Source organism: Hibiscus syriacus, unplaced genomic scaffold (assembly GCF_006381635.1).
Source record: "Hibiscus syriacus cultivar Baekdansim isolate YM2019G1 unplaced genomic scaffold, ASM638163v2 tig00110383_pilon, whole genome shotgun sequence".
NCBI lineage: Eukaryota > Viridiplantae > Streptophyta > Magnoliopsida > Malvales > Malvaceae > Hibiscus > Hibiscus syriacus.
In genome coordinates this window covers 1,329,979-1,353,856 of record NW_024062714.1, presented here as the reverse complement: position 1 = coordinate 1,353,856, position 23,878 = coordinate 1,329,979, and the positions used below count along the sequence as shown (strand labels likewise).

Sequence of the window (23,878 nt, the reverse complement as noted above, 5' to 3'; positions counted from 1 at the left end):
AATATTTCTAAATAAATCCCTAAACTTTTCAATCTTTTGAAATCATACCTCAAAGTTTCAAAACTTTCATTTTGGTCATTAGCCCTGATTTTGGGATGTTACAAGATGTGCTTTGAATCTTGGGGACTTTGTTCTTGTAATAGGTTCAAGTAGAATCATTACTCCAAAGATGAAGGCTTTGTCATTATGGGTTTTGGTGCATGTATCATCCCACTCTCCTCAACAGGATTTGTCCACGAATCTTTGGACTTTTTTGCATCATGACTCTTCACTGATATGGCACTATGATTAGGGATTTCAAGTGATAATTCATTAGAAGGGCCACCTAACACTTCTCAAAAATTCTGTAAACGAGATGAAAACACACTAGCAAAATCCTTGTTAATGTTAGAAATCGAAAGAATTGATTCCCTAAAGTGAACAAGGATGCAAGGTTGTTGAAGAAGGTTCTCTCTCAATTTTTTTGTGCTCACACATAGATTTTGAGTCACTCTTTTCTTCTCACAATTAGGTTCACTCACCACCCGTGGGTCTTGATTTTTTTTTTTTGCATTTATAACTAGTGACATCTTTTGCTTTTGGCTCTTTCTCAGCCTTTTCTTTTTTAGCTTTCTCTACCTCGTCACAAATTCTCATTTGATCTTTCAGGATTTCTTTTGGTGGCATTAGGTTTTGTGGAGCTTTTGTTGGTTGAATATCGACATTGTTATTTTCTTGTTGTCGCCTTCCGAGCAGATCATCAATTTGAGTTGTTTGTGCAACCATTTGTTGGTTAATGTACTTAAGCACATTTGTATCTCGTTTAATAGCAGTTATGAGGTTTTGAAATTCCTTAGAAACGTCGTCGCCTGTTACCATCCTGAAAATGATGAATCTTTGCGAACTAGCTCCGTTGGGGTACTTGGTGGTTTTGTGTGTAAGAACAAACAAGATTGCTTGATTCTTTCCAAGAATCGGCCTAAATATGATATCGATTGGTAAATAATGCAGCAACGGAGTTATGAACTTTACTCGTCGTTGAAGAATCAAACCTAGAAAGATCTAGACTCGATCAAAGAATGAAAGAGGAAGAGAATGAGGGGCAGTGACGAATAAGGTTTTTTAGGGTTTTCTGGAAATTGAATAAGAAGAATACAATTAAAAAGTAAAGATAAAATAAAGATAAGGGGAAATAATAATAATAATAATATGCTAAAAATAACTTAGCCAAGTTAGGGTTTTGTTAGTGATGGACGAGAATGGTGATTTGATAGACAATTTTCCTACGAACCCTTCTAGCCGCAATTAACTAGGCAAACTCGATAATCGACTCTAACCAACCCTCCTAATCACAATGAGAAGGCAAACCGGAGTGTGAAGATCTCTCTCACAAAGAACTTGAAATAACTTAATGAAAAGAATGTTTCGAAGGCACAAGGCAATCAATACTTGTAAAAACGAACTTTCGTTGTATTATTAATCAAAGAAATATTCATTTTCAAAGTTGAATGAAGCATCCTTTATATAGGTGAGGAGTCCTTGTTGTAACATGACTAATGAATAAAGATAATGTTTCGATTCTATCCTAATTCCTAATAAAATAATAATAAACTAAGAATAATTTTTTAATTCAATCTTAATTCCTAATAAAATAATAAATCTAATACTAAAAGATAATGCATCATAATATATTAAATTATATTACAAATAATCAATAAAAATATTAAAAATTCGTAATATTTATGAAATCTCGTATTAATCCCGCATAAGAATTTCTGCATGCGTTATCTTCAATAAAATGGACGTATCTTGAGTTCCCAATATCGGATTGTTGCGATTCAAAAACTGTTGGAAAGCTAAGAGACACTCAGTCATATCTCTAGAATAAATGTTGATCGAATAAGATCAGGATATCATTCGAAAAGTAGTCGCAAGTCTGTTGTTCTGTTATTGTTCTTTTCCAAGGCTTGTTCGTGTAGATCAATTGGAAGTGCTAGTCTATCTTCCTTTAATGCGAGTCTTATGATGCATGTATCAACTCCTGATCTTGCTTGAGGGATCTAGTATCCCACTAGACCAACGAATTGTTGGTAAATTTAAATATGCTTTGAGAATGACTGTTAATGGTTAATGTTTAGTACCATATCTATCTTACTTGCAAAAAGGCATCGACAAAAATTGAACAAGTAAAAGTTCTCAAATATTGCAAAAACGTTGCGCAAAGATGATGGTAAAAGAACTCAACGCATGCCATATATTTCAAATAAGAAACCATTAAGATCTAGCCATAGCCAAATACAGAAGAAACCACATTGCAAAAGAGACAAACGCTAAAAAAAACATGGATACATATGCATGTCTTACACATAGTCCTAATAAATCAAGGGTAATAATTTTGCAAACACAGAAAGAAGTCATTCCTTCGTTCAGTATTTTCAGATCATAGTTTATTCAACAAGTCATATCACAGCAACCAATTCCTGTGTTCATCAACTCCGTGGTTGTATCCAAATATCAAGATCGCTGCCTCCTGAATAAACATCAGAAACAGAGATTTAAATAGCGTTTGCGGTCACATTTTCGATCACGTTTATCGCGATTGTGGACATAATGAATACCATCGTGATCACTGCGTGTGTCGCGGTCTTGAATTTTTTTAAAATTTACACAACTTATCTTAAAATATAATAAAAATAATTATAATTATAAAGAATCATTTTTAATGATTTTTAGAATGTTTTATAAGAGAAAATGATATATATATATATATATATAATATAGTTTAACCAAATAGAATACTTTAAAAATCTGATGATATGATAAGATAATTAATTAACGATGAGATTTTGAATACATTATTATTTAAAAGAAATAATACTATCAACATAGGAAAAACTCTAAGAAATTAAAATGGATAAAAATAAATTTTACTATAACTATGAGAAAAGAAATTCTTTACCATGTTGAATGAAATTTGAATAAATTTAAAAAACACAAAATAACTAAATTAAATATAATTAAAATTAAAATATAAAATTTAAATGTAAAAAAGTTTATATTACTGAAATTAGGACTAAATTAAACCGGTAGAGAAATGCATGACTTCTTTAAAAAATAAAAATTTAAAATTTAAATGTAAGAAATTCATCAACAAGCTTGCTTTACTATTTTTTTAGTAAAAGGACCAGAATATAATATTCCATTTAGTGAAAGACTTCTTTGGTAATTTTACTCGTTTTTGTAACATAAGCTGGGAAGAGAGAAATTGAAGGGGGGGGGGGAATTCAAAAAAGAAAAGAATGTTGCACCTGCAACTTCAATTCTTATCTTCTCCTCTAGTCTCTTCCCAAACTTCAAAGTTCTCTCCAATCTCTTCCCCACGGCAATCTCTCTCCGGTCTCTCAACCCCTCCTCCCTTGGCAAAGCTCTCTACTCTCACTGTAAAGCTCTCTCTAATCTCACGGTAAAACTCTCTACAAAACTCTCTCCACTCTCTCAACTCCCCCTCCCCGAAACCTTTCATCTTTTTAAACAAAAAAAACTTTTGATTCAAATTTTTTTCTCTTCACATTAACGGTATATAATGGTAATAGTATCCCGTTATCGACGCTATTCCTTGTTACCCGTTAGATTGCAGACGTGATCGACCGATTTTGACGTGAATCCGTTGCCCATCGTTATTTTCCCGGATTTCGGATTCGGACGGTGACACTATCGCGAAATAGCGGACGCTATTACATTTTCGTCTCATTATTTTAAACCCTTATCAGAAGATTAAGCCTTTCCTCCAGATTGAGGAAAACCGGAAAGAATATAATAATGAAAGATATGAATTTTTCATCAAACTAATAGTTCAAGACAGCATTGTGATTAACGGGTAGCAAATTCAACTTAACTTTAAATGTAATTACGTAAGCATAAAAGCCTATACATATCGTTTTCAGATTGTAGATAGGATTGTTTTTATATCTACGGTTCCACATTAAAAAGAATCACCTGAACAAAATTCAGTCGGTTTGTTGTGATGTTCATCTCAGTATCCTACTTGTCTATTGTTTTCTCCTTTAACACCAAAGTCTTAGCATATGAAATAGTTTATATAGATCCTACACTGATATTGAACAGAACTTATCAAATAGAGTAACAATCCATTCATGAATAAGATCCACGGTCTCACCTGTGCTTAAGTTTTCTGTGTGTAAGCCCAAACCTCCCGTTCTCTCAACACTAACGCTAAGCTCATCCAACTCCTCATCTTGCTGCCTACAACCACCAATTAAATAAACGTGTTGTTGAAACATTTGTCTATCTGATTCCGATTCAATAGTCATAGTTGTCTTCTGCAATATACTCGTTGAATCTATCTGGTTGAGGCAAATCTGGGAGTTCCATTAATTCATCGCACTTGCTGTACTACCATTCTCCTTTCAAGCTACTACAGACTTCTTCACATTTCCCACCTGATTCAACAGAATAATCCTTAAAGGGGATCCATGACTTCAAGATTAAGATTCAACATGAGTTGCACACAATCCGATTCCCTTAATTATAAGAACAGGACAACGCTTGCAATTAGGGGTGTACAAATTAGGATATCGGAATGTTTCCGAAAATTCTGATATCCAAAAATTTCGGATACCTAAAATAGTGACTTAATATAACTTATTAAGATCCGAATATAAAATTTAATTTAAAAAATATTTCTTTAATTTTATATTTTGTGACTTAATATAACTTATTCGATGCATATATTATATTTTATATATATCTAATTACTCACACACAATAAATAATTAAATATCATAATTTTTATTGGATTAGAGCTTTAATGGGTAGTGAGTTACTTATTTATGTTGATGTGACAGTTAAAGATGTTGTTGTGATGGTACATAATGAACGATAAAAGTGATAGATGGACTTAATTGATTTTTTTTTGCTAAGTTTGAGGACTTATTTAATTTTTTTAGAAAAATTAATAAATTATTTTAATTTAAAATATAAAATATAAACAATTATGAATATATTCGATACATTAAATATAAAAATACTACATAATTAAATTATTAAAAAAATCAATTTAAGGATCATATTGAGCGTAAAATAAGTTCAGGGATCACATTGTTTTTTTTATAAAAATTTGAAAGTTTTAGGTATCATAGTCAAGAAGATATTGTTAGAAGGACTTGAATTTGTGTAAATTAAGTTAATAATATAGATATTTTGTTTTCCTTTTTGTTCAAATTTTCAAAATAATTGTAATAAAAATATTAAAATCATATTTTTTATGTTTTCATATTTTCACTTTTTTATTTTTCAAAAATTATTTTTTTAACTTTACAACCAAACAAGTTTTCTTCAACTTTTTTTTATTTTGTAAAAAAATAATAAATAGTATATATTTTTCAGAAACAAACGAATCCTTAGGATATGTTTGGTTCTAGAAAATAATTTTTATTTTTTATTTTCTGTTTCTAGATCTCATGTTTTAGTATTTTTCAAATTTCCAAAATAATTTTAATAAAAATACTAAAAATAATCTTTTTATGTTCTCATATTTTCACTTGTTTTCCCAATAAGGTCCAGGGCGACAATGGAGAGTGTTATAGTGTGTGTGTTAAAAATGTGAGTTTGGTATGAAATGTTTAATTTTGTTGGCAGGCTGAGGGTGCTACAGATGAAGTTTACGCTCAAGTTTCACTGGTTCCTGAAAATGAGGTTGGCTTTATTCTAGTTTCTTATTTGTTTAATTAATGGTTTCTTATAGAAATAGGAACCATTGGACGGTTATAATCAGTATGAACCAAGCTGCTCTGGTTAGAGGTTTCATTTTCTTTAAACTATAGGAGATGGGATAATGACACAAGTTGAACTTAATTCATAACTGTGGTTTGTGATTATCTAGGTTAATGTACTTGTTCATTGTTCCTTTTTCTAGTTACCTCCAAATTTTAGTTTTATTCAAAAAAATGTCATCTGTAGCAAATTGAGCAGAAGTTTAAAGAAGGGAGCACGGTCTGCACAGATGTGGATGGTGAAGAGGATGCCGTCGAAGCAGATATCAAGTCGACCACACCCCACATGTTCTGCAAGACTCTTACGGCTTCTGACACAAGTAGTCACAGAGGCTTCTCAGTTCCTTGCCGTGCTGCTGAGGATTGCTTCCCTCCCTTGGTAATTCTCAAGCACTTCTCTCCGCATTTCTATAAGGTTTTCATTCTTTATTTCTATGCATGTTTATAACATTTCGTTATGTTTTGTTAAAGCCTGCTTCAAACCATACAAAGGTTGTACAAAGATTTGCGCAACCGACACACCCGAGTCTCCCCTGGTTGCGAAATCCTTCAGGAAGAGTCATGTAAACTTCTTCATGAAGATCCCCCTGAAGAAACGCATTGAAGACGTCCATTTGAAACAATGACCAATTGAACATAGCTGCCAAAGCAATGACAGTACGAACTGTAACATGTTTAGCCACATGAGAAAATGTATCATGAAAATCGATACCTTCGCGTTGACTATACCCTTTAGAAACTAATCGGGCTGTAAACTGTTCAATCGAATCATCAGAGTTATATTTCACTCTATACACCACTTGCAACTGATCGGCTTTTTATGGGGCAGCAAGGGAACCACCTGCCATATGCCATTGGCCTCCAAAGCTTGAACCTCCAGTTTCATGGCGTCTACCCATCGTTCATCAGTAACAGCTTCACGGTAAGTTTTAGGTTCAGCAATCGAAGATAAGGCAACAACAAAAGCTTAAGTATGTAAAGGTAAATGAAGATACGAGATGCAATTTGAAATAGAATGCGTACCTAGTGGCAATGAAGCAGAAAAAGAGGATTGATAAACAAAGTCTGATAACAATGTAGGTGGTCTACACACGCGAGTTGACTTCCTAAGGGGCTGATCACGAGACGGAACAGCCACTATAGATTGATCGGTAGGTTGAACACTAGGTTGAACAGTAAGTTGATCAGGGAGCGGAGTAGTTGGCTGAACAATAGATTCCTCAACAAGAAAATTATCCAATATTGGGACAGTAGTATGAACAGGGTCAGGAGTAATAACAGGTAGATGAAGAAACTCATGATCAACATTAGTAGGCAAAGAAGTAAGAGGAAACAAAGGTGATGTTTTAGCAGGAGATTGGAAAGGATAAATAGTTTCATGAAAAACGACATCTCGATCGGTTAACAAAAACTGCTTGGACTGAATATTAAACAAAATGTATCCCTTTTGCACAGATGAATACCCCATAAACACTGATGGAATTGCTTTGGCTGTAAACTTATCATGATAATTTGTAACCGTGGCATAACACAAGCATCCAAAAACCTTAAGATGAGACAAATTTGGAATTTTCCCATGCAACATTTCGAAAGGTGATTTCCATTCAAGAACCACTGTAAGTAATCTATTTATTATATAACAGGCAGCTAAAATGCACTCTCCCCAAAATTTGGTAGGAACATAGGATTGAAATTTTAGAGCATGAGCAACATTAAGAATATGTTGATGTTTGCGTTCGGCTACACCATTTTGTTGAGGTGTATTAACGCACGAACTTTGATGAACAACTCCAATGGATTGAAAGAATTCGCTTAAGAACAATGAAGGAATTGTTCTGAAGTCGAAGTAAGTATACCCATGTCATTCGTGTATGATCATCAACAATGGTTAAAAAATACCTATGCCCGCTATATATTATTGATGATCTAGTGCTTATGATCAATTTGTGTTTACTGTACTTTCAAGTTTTTTGTTTGTTGAAACTTGCATGTTCTACTTGTTCTCTTGCTTTCTCGGTTATTCTCTACAGTAACTTCCATGATGTGATCAAAAAACTAAGATTTCTTGTTGATATCTTGCAGGGCCAGTTCATCAGAGATCATAATACCGGTGCATAAGTTCTGGAAGAGTCTTGATCATTTTTTTCCTGTTGGAATGAGATTCAAGATGCGGTTTGAAACTGAAGATGCAGCAAAAGGAAGGTCTGATCGGTTTGAACCTGCAACTTTTAAGTTATTAAATCAGATGATCTTTTCCCTAAAGAAGTGATGAAATACCTACACTACCAAGCTATCAGGCTCTTAATTGAACTTTACTTTTTCCATATACACAGGGGTTGTAACTGAAATTAGTGATATGGACCCTGTTAGATGGTCTGGTTCAAAATGGAGATGCCTGCTGGTATTGCTGCAGTCATTGTTTATAATTTATACATGTTAAAATATTGTGCAAGTTCATATTGAAGTATGCTTTACTGCTATCAACTTATAATATTGTTATAAGTCGTAATAAAGTTCCTGTTAGGCCTTAAGGTTACTATTATAGGAAAGGGTTCACTCGACTATAGTATTTACAGACATGAAAATTCTCTTAATTATTTATCTGTCCATCCTTGAAGTTAAGCTGATATATATCTGAAAGGATACTGTTCCACTTCAATATTTATTCTGTTAGTTCACGTAGAGTTCCTGCTTTTTGCTTAAAATCTGTAGAGAGTGTCAGTCTACATTAGTTTAGGAGCAGTGTCAAGCAATACTGCTTTATCCTGCAAAATACTTATTGGGTAATTAATAATTACTGCTTTATCCTGCAAAATACTTATTGGGTAATTAATAATTACCCCTTCTTCATGCAGCCTAGACCATGCTTTAAGCAGAATGAACAATAAAAAATGTGGTATTGTTTGGTGCACCCGTTTTGCTCAGGGAAATGCTGCGACCACTCTTAGTGCCAAATTATTATGGTTTGCATATCTGTAAGGTGCTTGTACTTTGGAATTTAAAAATAATGTTTTCAGTTCATTCGCATGTGGAATTTCACATGATTGTTTTCGATGCTTTGGTTTGTTCTAGCTAATTAGTTGTCTTTGTTACACGATGTTTTGAATATCTCCTCATTAGTTTATGATTTTATAAAAATAATTACTAGAAAGTTGAGCTAGTAGTTTTTTGCCACTTATTTTGCAGGTAAGGTGGGATGATATTGACACCGAAAGGCATAACAGGGTTTCTCGCTGGGAAATTGAACCATCATTATCTAGTTCTAACAACTTCCTCTCTCCTGGTTCTAAAAGGAACAGGGTTGGGATGCCTTCAGGGAAACCTGAATTTGTCATTCCTGGTAGACTCCTATGCATAGCTAATTCTCTTTCATGTGTTATGCAACGTTGTTTGACATAGTCCTTGACAACAGATGGAATTAGAGCATCAGACTTTGGGGAATCTTTGGGGTTCTAGAAGGTCTTGCAAGATCAAAAAATTTTGGGTTTTAACACTTGTCATGATGGTGCTAATGCTTTCCCTTTTATAATGGTTCTACTATTACCGCAATATGAAATGTTAGTAGAGACACACTGGTGAATCCTGATATATCCTATAAAGGTGTAGACTTTGAGGAATCTTTTAGATTGCATAAGATCTTGCAAGGTCAAATTTTTTTTGTAAACCCTTGGTTTAGAAGATGTACAACTGCAGATGACAATAGAGAAAATGCCAATCTTGGTGTCCCTGATGCAACTCAGTTTACAGGAACATGTTGTGACCATGGTGCTATTAGAGAAGAAAAATAGACGAAGAATAATAGAAGAGAGAGAGACGAAGAAGAGAAGAATAGATTTTAGGAAATAAACTTTTCATTCATTGATTACATAAGATAAACATTCTATGGCAGTACTCTGTTTTATTTGTTTACATATACCAGATCCATGGATTTGCCAGTTGTTGTCCTTGGCTAATAACCTCAACGTTCACTGCTGATATTGGGCTTCTCATTCTGGGCATGTTTATAATCCATATGATCCATCCTAGTCCCCTTCTAATTACTTATGGCCTCCTCACGTGCAGGGTAAGTAAAAATCCCCAAATCTTCATATACAATCCCTAACATTTCCTATTCGATCCCCAATTCTCCTCCCATCTTCTCCGATTTCTGTATCTCTCATGATCATGACAATACCCCATTCCATGAAAGGATCTTTGTTCCCAAGGATCAAAACCTAATAATTGTTCCTTAAGCACAATATAGTTTACCCAAATGACATTTTCCAACCTTAAGTTCTTCCACTGCAGCAGATTGTACTTCTTCCCCCTATGTTTGTCAAACTTCATAGCAGATTGGACTTTCAACTGTCCTTTCTGTCCAAACTTGAAAGGCTCCAATGAGGTAATGCATTGATCTTTAAATTCCTTTTTCAACAAACTATCATAATTCATTGTTTGCACCTTCAAGGACTCATATAACAAGTTATATGCTACTAACCTCATGCAATGTAAAACGATGTAGGTATCATAGACTCTTATTGCCAGCCTTAATCCTTTTAGAAGAGCAAGTGAGGTTTGATGGTAAAACCGAAAATTCAGGTAAATTATGTCCTCTGTCTTTATACCTTTGTTTGTCAATTTTATTTTAGCAAAAAAAATTTAGCCTTGCTTGAGTCTTACGAAAAAATTTCAGATTCAAAATTTGTTGTTTTATTAACTGATTATTGTTGCTTTCTTTGTTGACTTCCCATATAATTATGACATTCCCCTTCCCTAGAAATGATCCTTGTCCCCAAGGATCAAATAATTTCTTCCTTACAATGATGTGCATTCCATTTTGTTCAGTCTTTGTGAAAAAAATTTGCATGCAAAACTCACCTTTTCCGAGAAATTCCCTTTCCAATGTAAGCACCCACTTGGTACCAATTTGATTTGTTTCCCCAAATTCTTAAGATAAATCACTTGGCTCCTTGAAGCCATGATTGTCAGCATCAATATTCATAGTCTCAAATAAATCTTAATTAATAACTTATTCTAGAAGATTCCCTAAACTCACTTTTATAAGTTCAAAAACTCGCTCTGCCTCAAGTAATTGCTCGAACAAAGAGGCTAGAGCAAGCAAGGTAGCCTCCCCAATACTCTGAAGGCCTATAACTACACACTTATCTTCCATTAGTGCTTGTTTAGCAAGCCTCACCGTATAAGACACCTTAGCTGACATACATATCTATCTAAAAAAACGCTGATGACTTGACCAATACATTCTCCATAACTGATTAGGATTAGGTTTATCATTACTATGAAAAGTACTTGCTGACATCAATTACACTCAAAGCTTTGCTGCTCTTTTATACATATCCTTCATTTTAACCTCTAATGGTGCTTCAACATCATCCAAGTCTCTTCTCGCATCGAACTTCAAATCCATATTACTTTCCTCCTTGCATGGTGCCAATTCTCCCATATTAACCCTGTAATTATTCGACCTTTACCGACACCAGCTCCATCTCCAGCAAAGAATCCTACCCTGGCACAACTTGGCAGGTGCTGCAGATATCTCTGACAAGCATAAACCAAAGTCTCAATATGCAAGAATGACAAAGCCTTTGAACTTCCAAAATCATCTTAGATTCTTATATCATATGTGGGCTCAGGTGGCTGCATTGTCGATAAAGAAGATGTTTCCACAATAAGATCCGGGTGAGGAGGGCCAATAGATAATTTTGTAGGGCGGTAGTTAGCGAAAGTGTTAACATTAGCAACAACATTCTTCGATTGATAATAGTTCATCCTCCATCCGATATCATAATAAGTGAATATTCTCTTCTCAACTCTTCTGGAAACTGCATTTGATTTTGAAGAAGTCTCTGTTTCAAATTTAGCTCCTCCCAAATTTTTGTTCTATCCATGTAGAGGTAAGACTTCGGACTTTGGTATTAATTTAACCAGTGGATGTGTACCCCCTTTAGACTCACATTTGCTGAATTTTTCAGCACCACGACCGAGAAGTTTATCACCACTGCTATGATTTACGCAATGCTGAAGCTCTAACATTTTCTCAAATATTTTATGCCCTCTGCAGTGAAGTATCATATCACCATTATTGGGATTCAACATAACATTTAACTGATGGATCAATGTTTTCTAACTCAGTTTTGGGCATAAATCAAGCTTCTTCAAGTGTATAGACAGGGTAGATGTTCTTACCGTAAGCATCATCTATTATAGTAGTCTTTATTTCATTTTCTGTTGCTTGTTTCTGCTCAGTTTCTATTTCTGTAGGATCTTGACCATCAAAAAGATTGGATAATTCAATAAAGAATGGCTCAGCTTGTTTTTCTTGCATTTTGTCGAACACCTGAGATACATTACCATCACCCCTCTACTTTTGTTTTGCTCACTCTTTGTACTAGCTAGAATCTAGAAGATATGCTCCACCGATCTTTGGGTTGTGTTCATTTTCGTCTCTAAATTAGTTATGCAAGCATTCTATGCCTCTCACCATTTTTGGAGGAGTTGATTTAGCCGTTGTATGTTTTATCATCTTGGTGAGATCATCAAGTTGCCTCTAAATTGCAAAAATATTAATGAAGTTTGTCATGCTTTGGTTCTTTGTTGCAAGTTGCCGGGAACCGATGGCTCTGATACCAATTGTTGTGACCCTGGTGCGATTAGAAAAAAATAGAAGAGGGAGACGAAGAAGAGAAGAATAGATTTTAGGAAATAAACTTTTCATTCATTGATTACATAAGATAAACATTATATGGCAGTACTCTGTTTTATTTATTTACATGTACTGAATCCATGGATTTGCCAGCTGTTTTTCTTTGCTAACAACCTCAACGGTCACTGCTGATATTGTGTTTCTCATTCTTGGCATATTCACAATCCACCTGATCCATGTTAATCCCCTTGTAATTACTTTTGGCCTCCTCACGTGCAGAGTAAGTAAAAATCCCCAAATCTTCATATAAAATCCCTAACCCTTCCTCTTTGATTCCCAATTCTCCCCTATCTTCTCTGATTTATGTATATCTCATGATCATGAAAGAATAAGAGGTGGATTGTTGTCTTTGATGCAGAGTTATAATACTCTTGGTCAAGTAAGACCATCTGCACAAGTGTCCTCACCATCTTTAGTGCTAAAGTTCCAACATGCAAGCAATCCATTTTCAAATTTCAATCCTATTCATAACTTCATTAGCCTGAAAAAGGAGCAAGGAGTTAACAAACGAAGTTCTTTTCATGCTCCTGAAACATATGGTGGAAATTTATTGATTTCTTCAACTGGTAAACATGGTTCCCATAGAGGGATCTTTGAAGTATGTATTCATTTGGCCATTCGATGGATGATGTCCAGCTTGGTGATTCTCAAACCCTGGTGGCTCGACCAACATTTAGGACGAGTCAAGAATTAGTTACCTCATGTAAAAGCAGCTGCAAACTTCTCGGTTTCTCCTTGACAGAGAGAGGGCATGATAGTACTAAGAAGGACAAGATGGACAAGATGGTGCAAGCAACCTCATCATTGGGCACGGAGCTTTCTTACCAAGTATAGGAGAACGGTTTAACACACGACCTCCAGCGGTGACAAACGCAGTTAAAAGCAATTATACCAAAGTAAACAACCTCTATGTTGTTAGAGATATGCTTTTCGTTGTTGCAATGTAGTTTTGTGATGAAATAGAGTGGTTGTAGACCCACCAACAAGGAATTCTGTATACATGGGTTTTGAACCTGTAGCTAGAGCATGATGAATATGATGCGATTTAAAAGTTGTAACTTTATTAGGTCTACTTATTTCGAGGGAGAAAGGTTGAGGTTGTTCTTTATGTGGTGGTTTGTGAAGATTAACATCTAAAAGCTTTATTTTTCCATTAACAGTAATATTTTGTGAGTTTGTATTGTGAGCAGTTTACAAGTATCTAGATTTTATCCCAAAAATCATTATAAGTCAACTGATTTTCTAACCTAAATTTGAAGAATTGTAATTATTCTCCATGAGTTGTGTTTATTATTGTAATATCCCAAATCAGGGTTAGTGACTAAATTACAAATTTTGAAAACTATGTGCTCGATTTTGAAACAAGTTAAAAGTTCAATGACTTAAATAGGAATAATTTCTTATTGGATTGGATGATAATTATGGAAATGTTGAAGGGTATAATAGTAATTTTATAAGAAAGATTTTATTTCCTCCTTTATATAGGATATAACACGTGGAAATGAAGGGAGACAAGGTTCCAGTTTCTAGAGTTCTCTTCTTCTCCTTTCTTCTTCACGCATGAAAGCAAAGAGCAAAGGTAAGATTTCTTGTTGGTTGATATTTAGCTGAATTTAAGATTGGTTATGATCATTAGATGATAGAAAAGCTTAAGGAATGCTTAAGTTAGCTTTTAAACAAAGAATAAAAGAGTTATGGGAGATTAAAGATTTGTAGTTTTTTAATGAAATTTTGGAAAAGAGTTGATAAGTAGAATTTGAAGTTAAATTTGACTTGTCAATAGTTGAATTAAGAGATTTGGAGTGATAGAATTGGATTTAGACCATATAAAAAATTTGGTATGATTCTTGAATGCTATGTGGAGTGGTGGATTTTTAAGTTAAAGATGTATTGAATGAAAATTAATTGGTTTAAGTAAGTTTATACAAGTTAAGGATACAAAAGGGGTTGAAATATGAAGTGTTTGAGATGAAATGAAGTAATTTTCGTGCTGAAAATATGATTTTTGGGCTAGGGGTATCGGTACCCATTCAACAGGTATCGATACCCTCTCAAATGAAAATAATCACATAATGTAATGAGGGTATCGATACCCCAGTTAGGTACTGATAACCTCTTGAATGAAAAAACTAACAAAATGCAATGAGGGTACCGATACCTTAAGAAGGTATCGATACCCCCTAAAGGAAAAAGTAAATTATAGTTCAATAAATTAATTTAAGTTATTAGTATCAAATTATAAGGTTTAGGCTTCTAATAATCGTCTTGGAAATTATATTTATGTATATATTGAGTCTAAACAAATTCCAGAACATTTGACAAGTAAGATCGATCAAGGGAAAGATGAGAGATCGATATTAACTAGTGAGGCCAGGTGAGTGCATACAAGTTAGTTTATGATGTTTAATGGAAATAAGACTTGCGACGAGTCTATTTCCTATATTAGAATGAATGAATTTATTATCATATGCATATGTTTGATTTGAGTATATGTGATTACATCATGTGCAAAATGATTTGTATGAATACATGTAGTGTGATAAGTTATAGGAACTAATATGAATGATCTATATGATTATATGAGAATGTGAAATAGGTTATATGATAGGTGACCATCCATGTTACATAGTATATGTGATCAATTATAAGAATCATTATAATATATTTATATGACTACATGAGAAGGGTGATGAGTTAAATAAGATTATACTATAGAGTAATATGAGAATAATATATTAGTGAAGGTGTAACATCCTCGATACCGGGTTAGTGATCAAATTGTAAAGTTTTAGAATTTGGTGACTAGATTAGAACCATGGATTAGTTTAACGATTTATTACAAATATATGATGAAGGTTATTTACTAATTATGAAATGAATTAAAGGGTAAAATGGTCAATTGACAAGTAATATTTTTATTCTTCCTTTATAAGAAAAGGGGACCACGTGGAAAGGGAGAGATTTCTCTAGAGTTCTCTTCTTCTCCTTTCTTCTTCTTCTTCACGTGGAAGCCAAGAGAAAAGGTAAGTTTGATTTAGCTGTTGGTTTTTTGAATTTTTAAGTTGGATTTGAGTCTTTGGGGGTTATATAAGCTTAAGGAAAGTTTATATAAGTTTAAAACACCAAGAAGAGAGAATTAGAAAAGAATTTCTATTAAGAGTTTATAAATAAACTTTTATGATAAAAAGGTTTTTGAAGTTATAAGGATGAATTTGACTTGTCAAGGGTCTAATTAAGAAGTTAGAAGCAATATAATTGAATTTGGAACATGTTGAAAATTTAGTGTAATTCTTGAATTACATATGGAGAATAGGATTTTGATGTTAAAGAGGTGATTAATGAATATAAATGAGTTTGGATATGAGTATGTAAGTTAAGATTAAGAAAGGGGATGATATATGAAGTTATTAAGCTAAAAATAGTGGATTTTCGGGCAATGAATTATGGGCTATGTGCATCGATGCACATTCAATGTATACCGATGCATCAAGGGTATTTCCAAAAATTGTTCAGTGTGTATCGATGCACAGGAAGTGCATCAATGCACCCATTAAAAATGGAAACATCGAATGCAATTAGTGCATCGATGCATAAGGACTGCATCGATGCACCCCCTTAAAATGAAAACATCGAAGGTGATTTGTGTATCGATGCATGGGTAGTGCATCGATGCACATGTTAAAGAATGCATCGATGCACTATAGAATGTATCGATGCACTTCAAGGGGAAATTGAAATAGACATTTCTTTTGGTCTAAGAAATGATAGATTAAAGTATATCAATGGGATACTAATATGTATCAATGTATGATTATGTAGATATCGAACATGAACAAGTTCCAGAACGATTATCGAGTTAAGATTCGATCGAAAGAGGGGAAATCATAAAAGTGGATTGGAACTTAGTGAGGCCAATGTGAGTGCATCTTATTTTTATAAGATTATATGGAAATTGGACTTGTGATAAGTCTATTTTCTATAGTAATAGCTCATTAAGTCTTGATTATAAGTATGTTAACCATATGAAGTGTATGTATGTTTGATTATATGAATTGATATGTTTTTGTATGTGCTATGTGGTTTATGAAAAAAAAACACTACTAAGTGTTAATGAGAGAATATAAAATAAGTTATGAAATTATAGGAATATAGAAGATAAGTCAAAAAGATGTATGGAAATGAAAATAGATGTTTATAAAGAGTCATAGGAGAACAAATATAAGTCATATGATAATGAAATATAAGACTATGTAAATACATGGTTATGAGATAAAATATGTAATAATGGGAAAATATGATGAAAGTGAGTTCATGAGAAGTGATAAGAACTAGGTAAACATGTGTAACAGTATATGCATAATGGAAACATGAGTTGGACAAGTACATAGTGGTATGATCCATTATGAGAATTAGTATAATAGAGCTTTTTGATTTAATGAGAGTTAGGGGAACTAAATAAGATTGAATTATAGAATGAAATGGGAATATTATATCAATTAGGAAACTTGAATATAAAGGGATGATACGATATACATGATTATATGCACTTTGGATATATGTTATATGACATGGATCTATGTGACTACGTGACAAAGTATGTAAGCTATGTGACATGTAAATGTGAATTACATTAAAATGTTCTACGCGTAAGTGAACTATATGTATATATGAATATGTGAAATGACAAATGACAATGTCCATGTTATGTGTCATGAGAGCTAGGGGTATAATTGGCATGCCAAGAGTCGAGGGTCTACGCGGTCCTTCGGGATATATATGTATTCTTTGGAACATATGTGAGGTCTTTTGAGACACATACTTGATCCTTGGCATATGTATATGATTCTTAAGGAATTTTCTACGTGGTCCTTAGGGACAACCTTATATGGCACTTAGGTGCATTTCTACGCGGCACTACGGTGCAATTATACGTGGCACTTCAGTGCATTTATACGAGCTGTGGTGACAACATTAGTGCACAACCTCTATAGACTCACATATCTATTTATCTCACATGTGTACATGGGCTAATAAAGAAATAACAACAAACATATAGTACATATGACTTGTATGATTTTGTTCTATGAATGATATTATATGATTTATATGATGATATGTGGATTGTATGATTAAATGAGTCAAATGTTGGTTGAAAGGCTAGGTATAAGAGGATATGTATTAAGTGATATAAGCGATAATAATATTGATAACGAAATAAGGCTAATGATGGAAATGATGGGTGATGAGTATATGTGTGTGTATATGTTCTTACATGTAATGATATATTGCATAGATGTTATAGGGATTTGTTACATGAATAAGGGTATGAGTGATAGCAGTAATTGTTCATGCATGATTACAAGCTATATTTTATATTATATGTTTATTTGCCTCACTAAGTCATAGACCTAGCGTGTGATTGTTTCACACGTAGGTTACAGGAGTGATAAGAGTAAAGAGCAAAGTGGAGCAAGACAGGTCAGTTACTTCTTACCGAAGATCAGATCAGAAAAGATGTTTTGAATTAGATGTATTCTGTACATTGAAAATAGTTGGCATGTAATTAATGTTTTGAATTGTATATGCTCTGATCGGTTTTGTAAAAACATTTAAGCTCTGAATAGTTCTGGAAATCTTTTAAATAAGTTACATGTATAAAAGTTTTAAATTACTCACTATTTTATACAAATAAATGTTTTTGAAAGTCAATGTGACACCTCGGACTCGAATCCGGGTCGAGTATCAGTTCAGGGTGTTACAGAAGGGAATTGAGTATAAATGATGATACCAAACTATAATATAAGTGTTATAGAGAAGAAGTATACTTAAAGAAAACTATGGTATAGGAGTTATGTAAAATTAAACTAAATAAATATATTAACTTAGTATACAAACAATATTAGATATGTGATATAACTTATATGTTATGGTATAAATAATTATGAGAATAAATGGAAAAGTGAGACAAGATAAGTATTTACTTATAGGATAATATGAGATTATATGAATATATATAGTATAACTTTATGAGGAAGATTTAGGTGTTATATGATTTAGGTATAGAAATGATCTATGTGTAAGTAAATTTTGTGAATATGTGACTATGTGTGAAATGGAGTAAACTAGGTAATTATAAGGTATGTGAATATAGGTATATAAGATAAGCCACATGACTATGAATTAGGTGAAATTAAGTGGGGAGAATGATATGACATAAAGCTATAAGATAATATGTTATGAGAAGATATAATAACAAGTTATAAGCTATGTGATATGTGAGTTTTATGAAGATGTTCTACGTGCAAGTGATCTAAGTGTATGTGTGATTTATATGGAAATGAACTACTTGACTACGTGTGATCTTATAAAAATGTAATAATGAGACTATGTGTGTATATTTGAATGTGTAATAACATAAATATTAGTGCCCATGTTATGTGTCACGAGAGCTAGAGGTATAGTTGGCATGCCAAGAGTCGATGGTCTACGCGGTCCTTCGGGACATATATGTATTCTTTGGAACATGTGTGAGGTCTTTTGAAACACATACTTGATCCTTGGCATATGTATATGATTCTTAAGGAATTTTATACGTGGTCCTTAGGGACAACCTTATATGGAACTTAGGTGCATTTCTACGCGGTACTACGGTGCAATTCTACGTGGCACTTCGGTGCATTTATACGAGCTTTGGTGACAACATTAGTGCACAACCTCTATAGACTCACATATCTATAGTTCTCACATGTGTACATGGGCTAATGAAAAGATAACTTTGAATACAACGTATGTAATATATACATATGATGTGTGATATGAATTGTATAATATGATATATGTGTGTTATGGGTGATTGCATCTGTTACATGATACACATGAATGTATGTTAATGTTTATGTGAATGAATATAAATGACTTATATAATGATATTAGAATCTGTTATGAGATATATAATATGAATGTAAGAGAACATAGGAATAAAGAGATAAGAGATATAAATGATAATAGTATAAGAGTATGATAAATTTGTAAATGATGATATGTGTATATAGGTAAATGTTTTATAAAAGAATATATGAGTTGGTATAAAGTGGATATATATGTATTTATGTACTGGTGAATAATGTGTTAGACAATTTAGAATAAATATATGAAATGTGCATAGTAGGAATTAGTATGGAAATGATAGGTGTATATATATGTGTATTATGTTTGTATATAATATGTTAGTAGAAATTGTTCATGCATGATCATGCGTTAGAGTTCTATTATACGTTTTATGCCTCACTAAGTCATCGACTTAGTGTGTGAATGTTTCACACGTAGGTTCCGAGAAGAGGAAAAAGGGATCGAAGATAATCATGTCAGGTCAGCATCTCCTTCCTGTAGTTCAGATCAAAAAAATCTTGAATTATATGTATTTTATTTTATGAAATGTAGTTGGCATGTAAGATAAAAGATTGGTGTCGGATATGCTCTGATAAGTTTTGTAAAACCATATGTTTTATACAATAGAAATTATTTAGTTTATTGAAAATGTCGAACTGAATTTTTATTATATTTTGTCGAAGTAAATGTTTTGAAAAGTCAATGTGACAATTCAGACTCGTATCCGGGTCGGGTACGGGTTAGGGTGTTACAATTATATCTTGTTTACAGCCCTGTACCAACCTTTATGCTTGGGGTATTATTCTATAATGTTATTAGAATGATTTATAGTCAGACAACTTAACATTAAAGAATACAATATGAAATTCTTATTCCATCTTATAGTAAATGATATAATAGTGGTTTTGTTGTGTTAATATCTTAAATAACACTGTTCATATATTTAAAGCAAAGGGGAATCGTGGGAGAAACAGTCAAACCCAGATTTGTCGGTGTATATATGTGCGCTGGCAGCTGTGAACATTTGACAGCTACATTGGTTTGGTTGAATAAATTGAAAACCGAAGCTTCTGTTCTGATCTCTACTCATATCTTGTTTGATTATTGGGCAAGAAAAAACCACTTCGTTACCGCCCTCCATTCATAGTGTGGATGGACCCGCCTTTTTATTTTTTAAACTAAATTTCCTTTGGATTCAATTTTCATTTTGTTATTGCATGAATCCAACTGACGTAGATGATAAAAGAATTGATGTTATCCATTGAAGATTTAGGTTCGAGCATTAGAAATATCAAGGATGTGATTGTTTAATATCAAAAGATTAAGAATTATCTTTGAAATATATTATATTGTACTTACTCAAATTAATAAAAAAAATCATTTTGTTATTAAATTATCTATAACCTCTCAAATCATAATACTATAACTTCTAATATATTATAATAATAATAATAATAATATCAAATAAATTGAAGTTCATTTTTTATTTAATTACTTTAATTAATAATATCATCGAGAGTGAGTGATTCTTTACCCCAACTTTAGTCTTGCTTTATCATTAATAGGACTAAGAACAGTATTTTCTTTAAGGGGGACAAAACAACCTCCCATAATCCTTAATTATTAAATAAAAGAAACATTAACAATTTGAGGAATATTAAATTTGATTAACTAGCAGACATGAAGCTTAATTTCCAAATATGCCAATGTCATCAGCCCATGAATCATAGTTTAATGTTGTTGAATTATGATCAGCTCAATTAGTCATCAAAGATATAAGTACGCATAAACAAAAGAATGGAATATACCCTTCCATTCCGTCGGAGTAAAAAAGTAAGGGGTTGTTTGTTTGACTATGAATGGAATAATTTAGAGCGTGTTTGTTTCTCATCTCTGAATGATTCAGTGTTGAATGATTCAGCATCAAAGTATATTCTGAATTATTCAGAGCTATTATTAAACAGTATGTCACATTCAGAGTTAATTCATACAGAGCCTCTAAATCATTCAGCACTTAATCATTCTGAAGTAAACAAACAACCCCTAAATCTTTTAAATATTAATCTTAATTACGTTTTCCTTTGCAAATAATCTCTTATTCTTCCGTCAACAAGCAACAATTACAATATCAATATAAACAATACTTACGTATTAGAGTTATTTACCTAATAAAATCAATAATAGAAGCCATTTATACCGATTCGAAAATTAAATTTCTCGTCTAATTTGTATACCAAATAGTTTAAAATCATATAAAAATAATGAAATAAATCTCGATGCAGGCCATGAATCACGTGGTTGACAACTAAAAACATTATAAATCTGGGGAAAAAATTAGAAATATACGGTGGTAGTTTTCAATTTCCAACTACAAACTTGTTATTATTTTGAATAATGAAATAAATTAATATCCACATCAGGTCGGGTCCCATCTGCATTATCGAATATCATGAAATGACCAGATCTTACACGTGTGGGAAGGGGACAGGTCTTACATCAGATGACCATTAGGTGGATCTTTAATGTTATCCACACCAACACCAGATGCCGTCCAACGAGTCCATCACGCCACTAACACATTGCTGCATTTGTCATTCAGCCTATCCGACCAACACAATTTATTTATTTCTTATTTCACGTCATATTTTATCCCTTTGACACCTCCAACATTGTGCTTTGAGAACTCCCGCATTAACTTGAGCATTATTTTATCATCTAATGTTTAATATGTTATATTTATCATTTAATATATTAATAAGACTAATTTATTGGATGGATTCATGATTGATATATATATATAATTTTATAAAAATGCTGATACATTGAGAAGGATTTATGTAATAAATTTTTCTTTTTGATTTAAACTGTGACGCCATGATAAATTTTGTATTTATGCTGACGTAGATATAGCTAGTAAATTGGACCATCTGTAGTAGGTAAATTAATTCATTATATATTTGTATGGTAATTCTTTTTATGTTGGACCATCTGTAGTACGTAATAAATTAAGTAATGATGTTTAGATATTTGTATGGTAATTTTTTTTATGCTGATTGTTGACTTGAAGACTTGGACACCGCGGTAACCTTTCAATTAAAAAATGTAATTATGCATTAAATTTCCCTTTCCTTGAAACGTCCTCGATAAAAAAAAATTAGTTTAAGGTTTAGAGTTTAATTTCAAAGTCATTATTATTTTCTACCATTAATCCATTAAATTATTAGTGATCGAAAAAGTTGGGCTCGTATTTTAGAGTTTAATTTATGTTTGAAATATAAATGATAGTATATAAATAAATGTAATTATTTTATTATTTAATTTTTTTAAATCAATTTTATCAAATAAATTATATAAATAATAAGTTTTTGAATAAATTTAATATTTGTGTAGATGGTATTTTTGCATCGAGCGAAGCGAAGGTGTGATTGCCATCGAGAAATCAATGTATTTGGTCATGGTTTTTTTGCTAGACACGCAGTGTAAAAGATAAAAGGAAATGTCACGTTCAATATGGGAACTTCTCAATTTGCTTGGAATCCGTTTACCAAGAGCGGTGACGTACGCCAACATCACCCTCGCCCCCTTGACGTACCAGATTGCGTTACTGGCGTTGACGTTTGAGTCCTCTCCCCATTTATATACTCTCATAACAACACCAAAATCTCCGCTTCCCCCTTTCCAATTCATATATATTATATTCCATGCAAGAAGCAATTCCTTATAAATCACAGATGGCTGCCCGTTCGCGGCTTCACAATTTCCTTGAAGGCGCTGTTAATGACGGGGGTCGTCGATTGGTTACCAACGGTAGCGGTACTAGCGTAACGAAATTGGTGTTAGAGAATGCGGTGATAGTTTTCGGTAGACGTGGTTGCTGCATGTGCCATGTCGTGAACAGGCTGCTACTAGGGCTTGGGGTGAATCCGGCGGTCTGCGAAGTCGACGAAGGGAAGGAAGAGGCCGTGCTTAATGAACTATCGATAATCAACAGTGGTGGGATTCAATTCCCGGCTGTATTCGTGGGGGGGAAGTTGTTTGGCGGTTTGGATAGGATCATGTCTACGCATATTACAGGTGAATTGGTCCCTATTTTGAAAGAAGCTGGTGCTTTATGGCTATGAGAAGAACTTGTGACAGAGACAAAGGACTTCTCTTTCACGATTTATACATTCCTTCATATAAAAGAGTTCTTTCGGGTGAACTCAAATTGATGTAAACTTCATGCCGAGTTACCTTTTTTTAAATTAAAAAAAAAGATGTAGGATAAAATTATTTTTGGGGTTTTTCATTTTTGTCGTTATGTTTTGTTTGGGGATGAAGGATTATGGATATGGATTTCCATAAGGGAAACCTGAACTAGGAAAGTCTTTCAAGATTCGAGTTGTTTGATCTTTCAAAAAATTAACCAGAAATCGAATAAAACCAAGCAATCAACCACCATATTTTTTCACCTAATTTATGCAGAATTGAAGCTGATGATAATGCTGCAGAATCGAATATTTGAGTGTTTTAAGGA

The 23,878-nt window shown here is 33.0% G+C and overlaps 1 protein-coding gene and 1 pseudogene across 1 annotated transcript; both read left to right on the top strand.

The window, feature by feature from the left end:
- The first annotated feature begins 7,473 nt into the window (after window positions 1–7,473).
- On the top strand, window positions 7,474–13,433 carry LOC120121914 (annotated as a pseudogene).
- A 9,523-nt stretch (window positions 13,434–22,956) lies between these two features.
- LOC120121873 (glutaredoxin-C9-like) lies at window positions 22,957–23,513 on the top strand. The gene has a single exon (XM_039141165.1). The coding sequence runs from the start codon at window positions 23,064–23,066 to the stop codon at window positions 23,481–23,483; it is 420 nt and encodes a 139-aa protein (XP_038997096.1). The 5' UTR covers window positions 22,957–23,063; the 3' UTR covers window positions 23,484–23,513.
- The last annotated feature ends 365 nt before the right edge of the window (window positions 23,514–23,878 follow it).

Excerpts from the sequence above, each read along its gene's own strand:
- LOC120121873 (XM_039141165.1), top strand. The coding sequence starts at position 23,064 with ATGCAAGAAGCAATTCCTTATAAATCACAGATGGCTGCCCGTTCGCGG.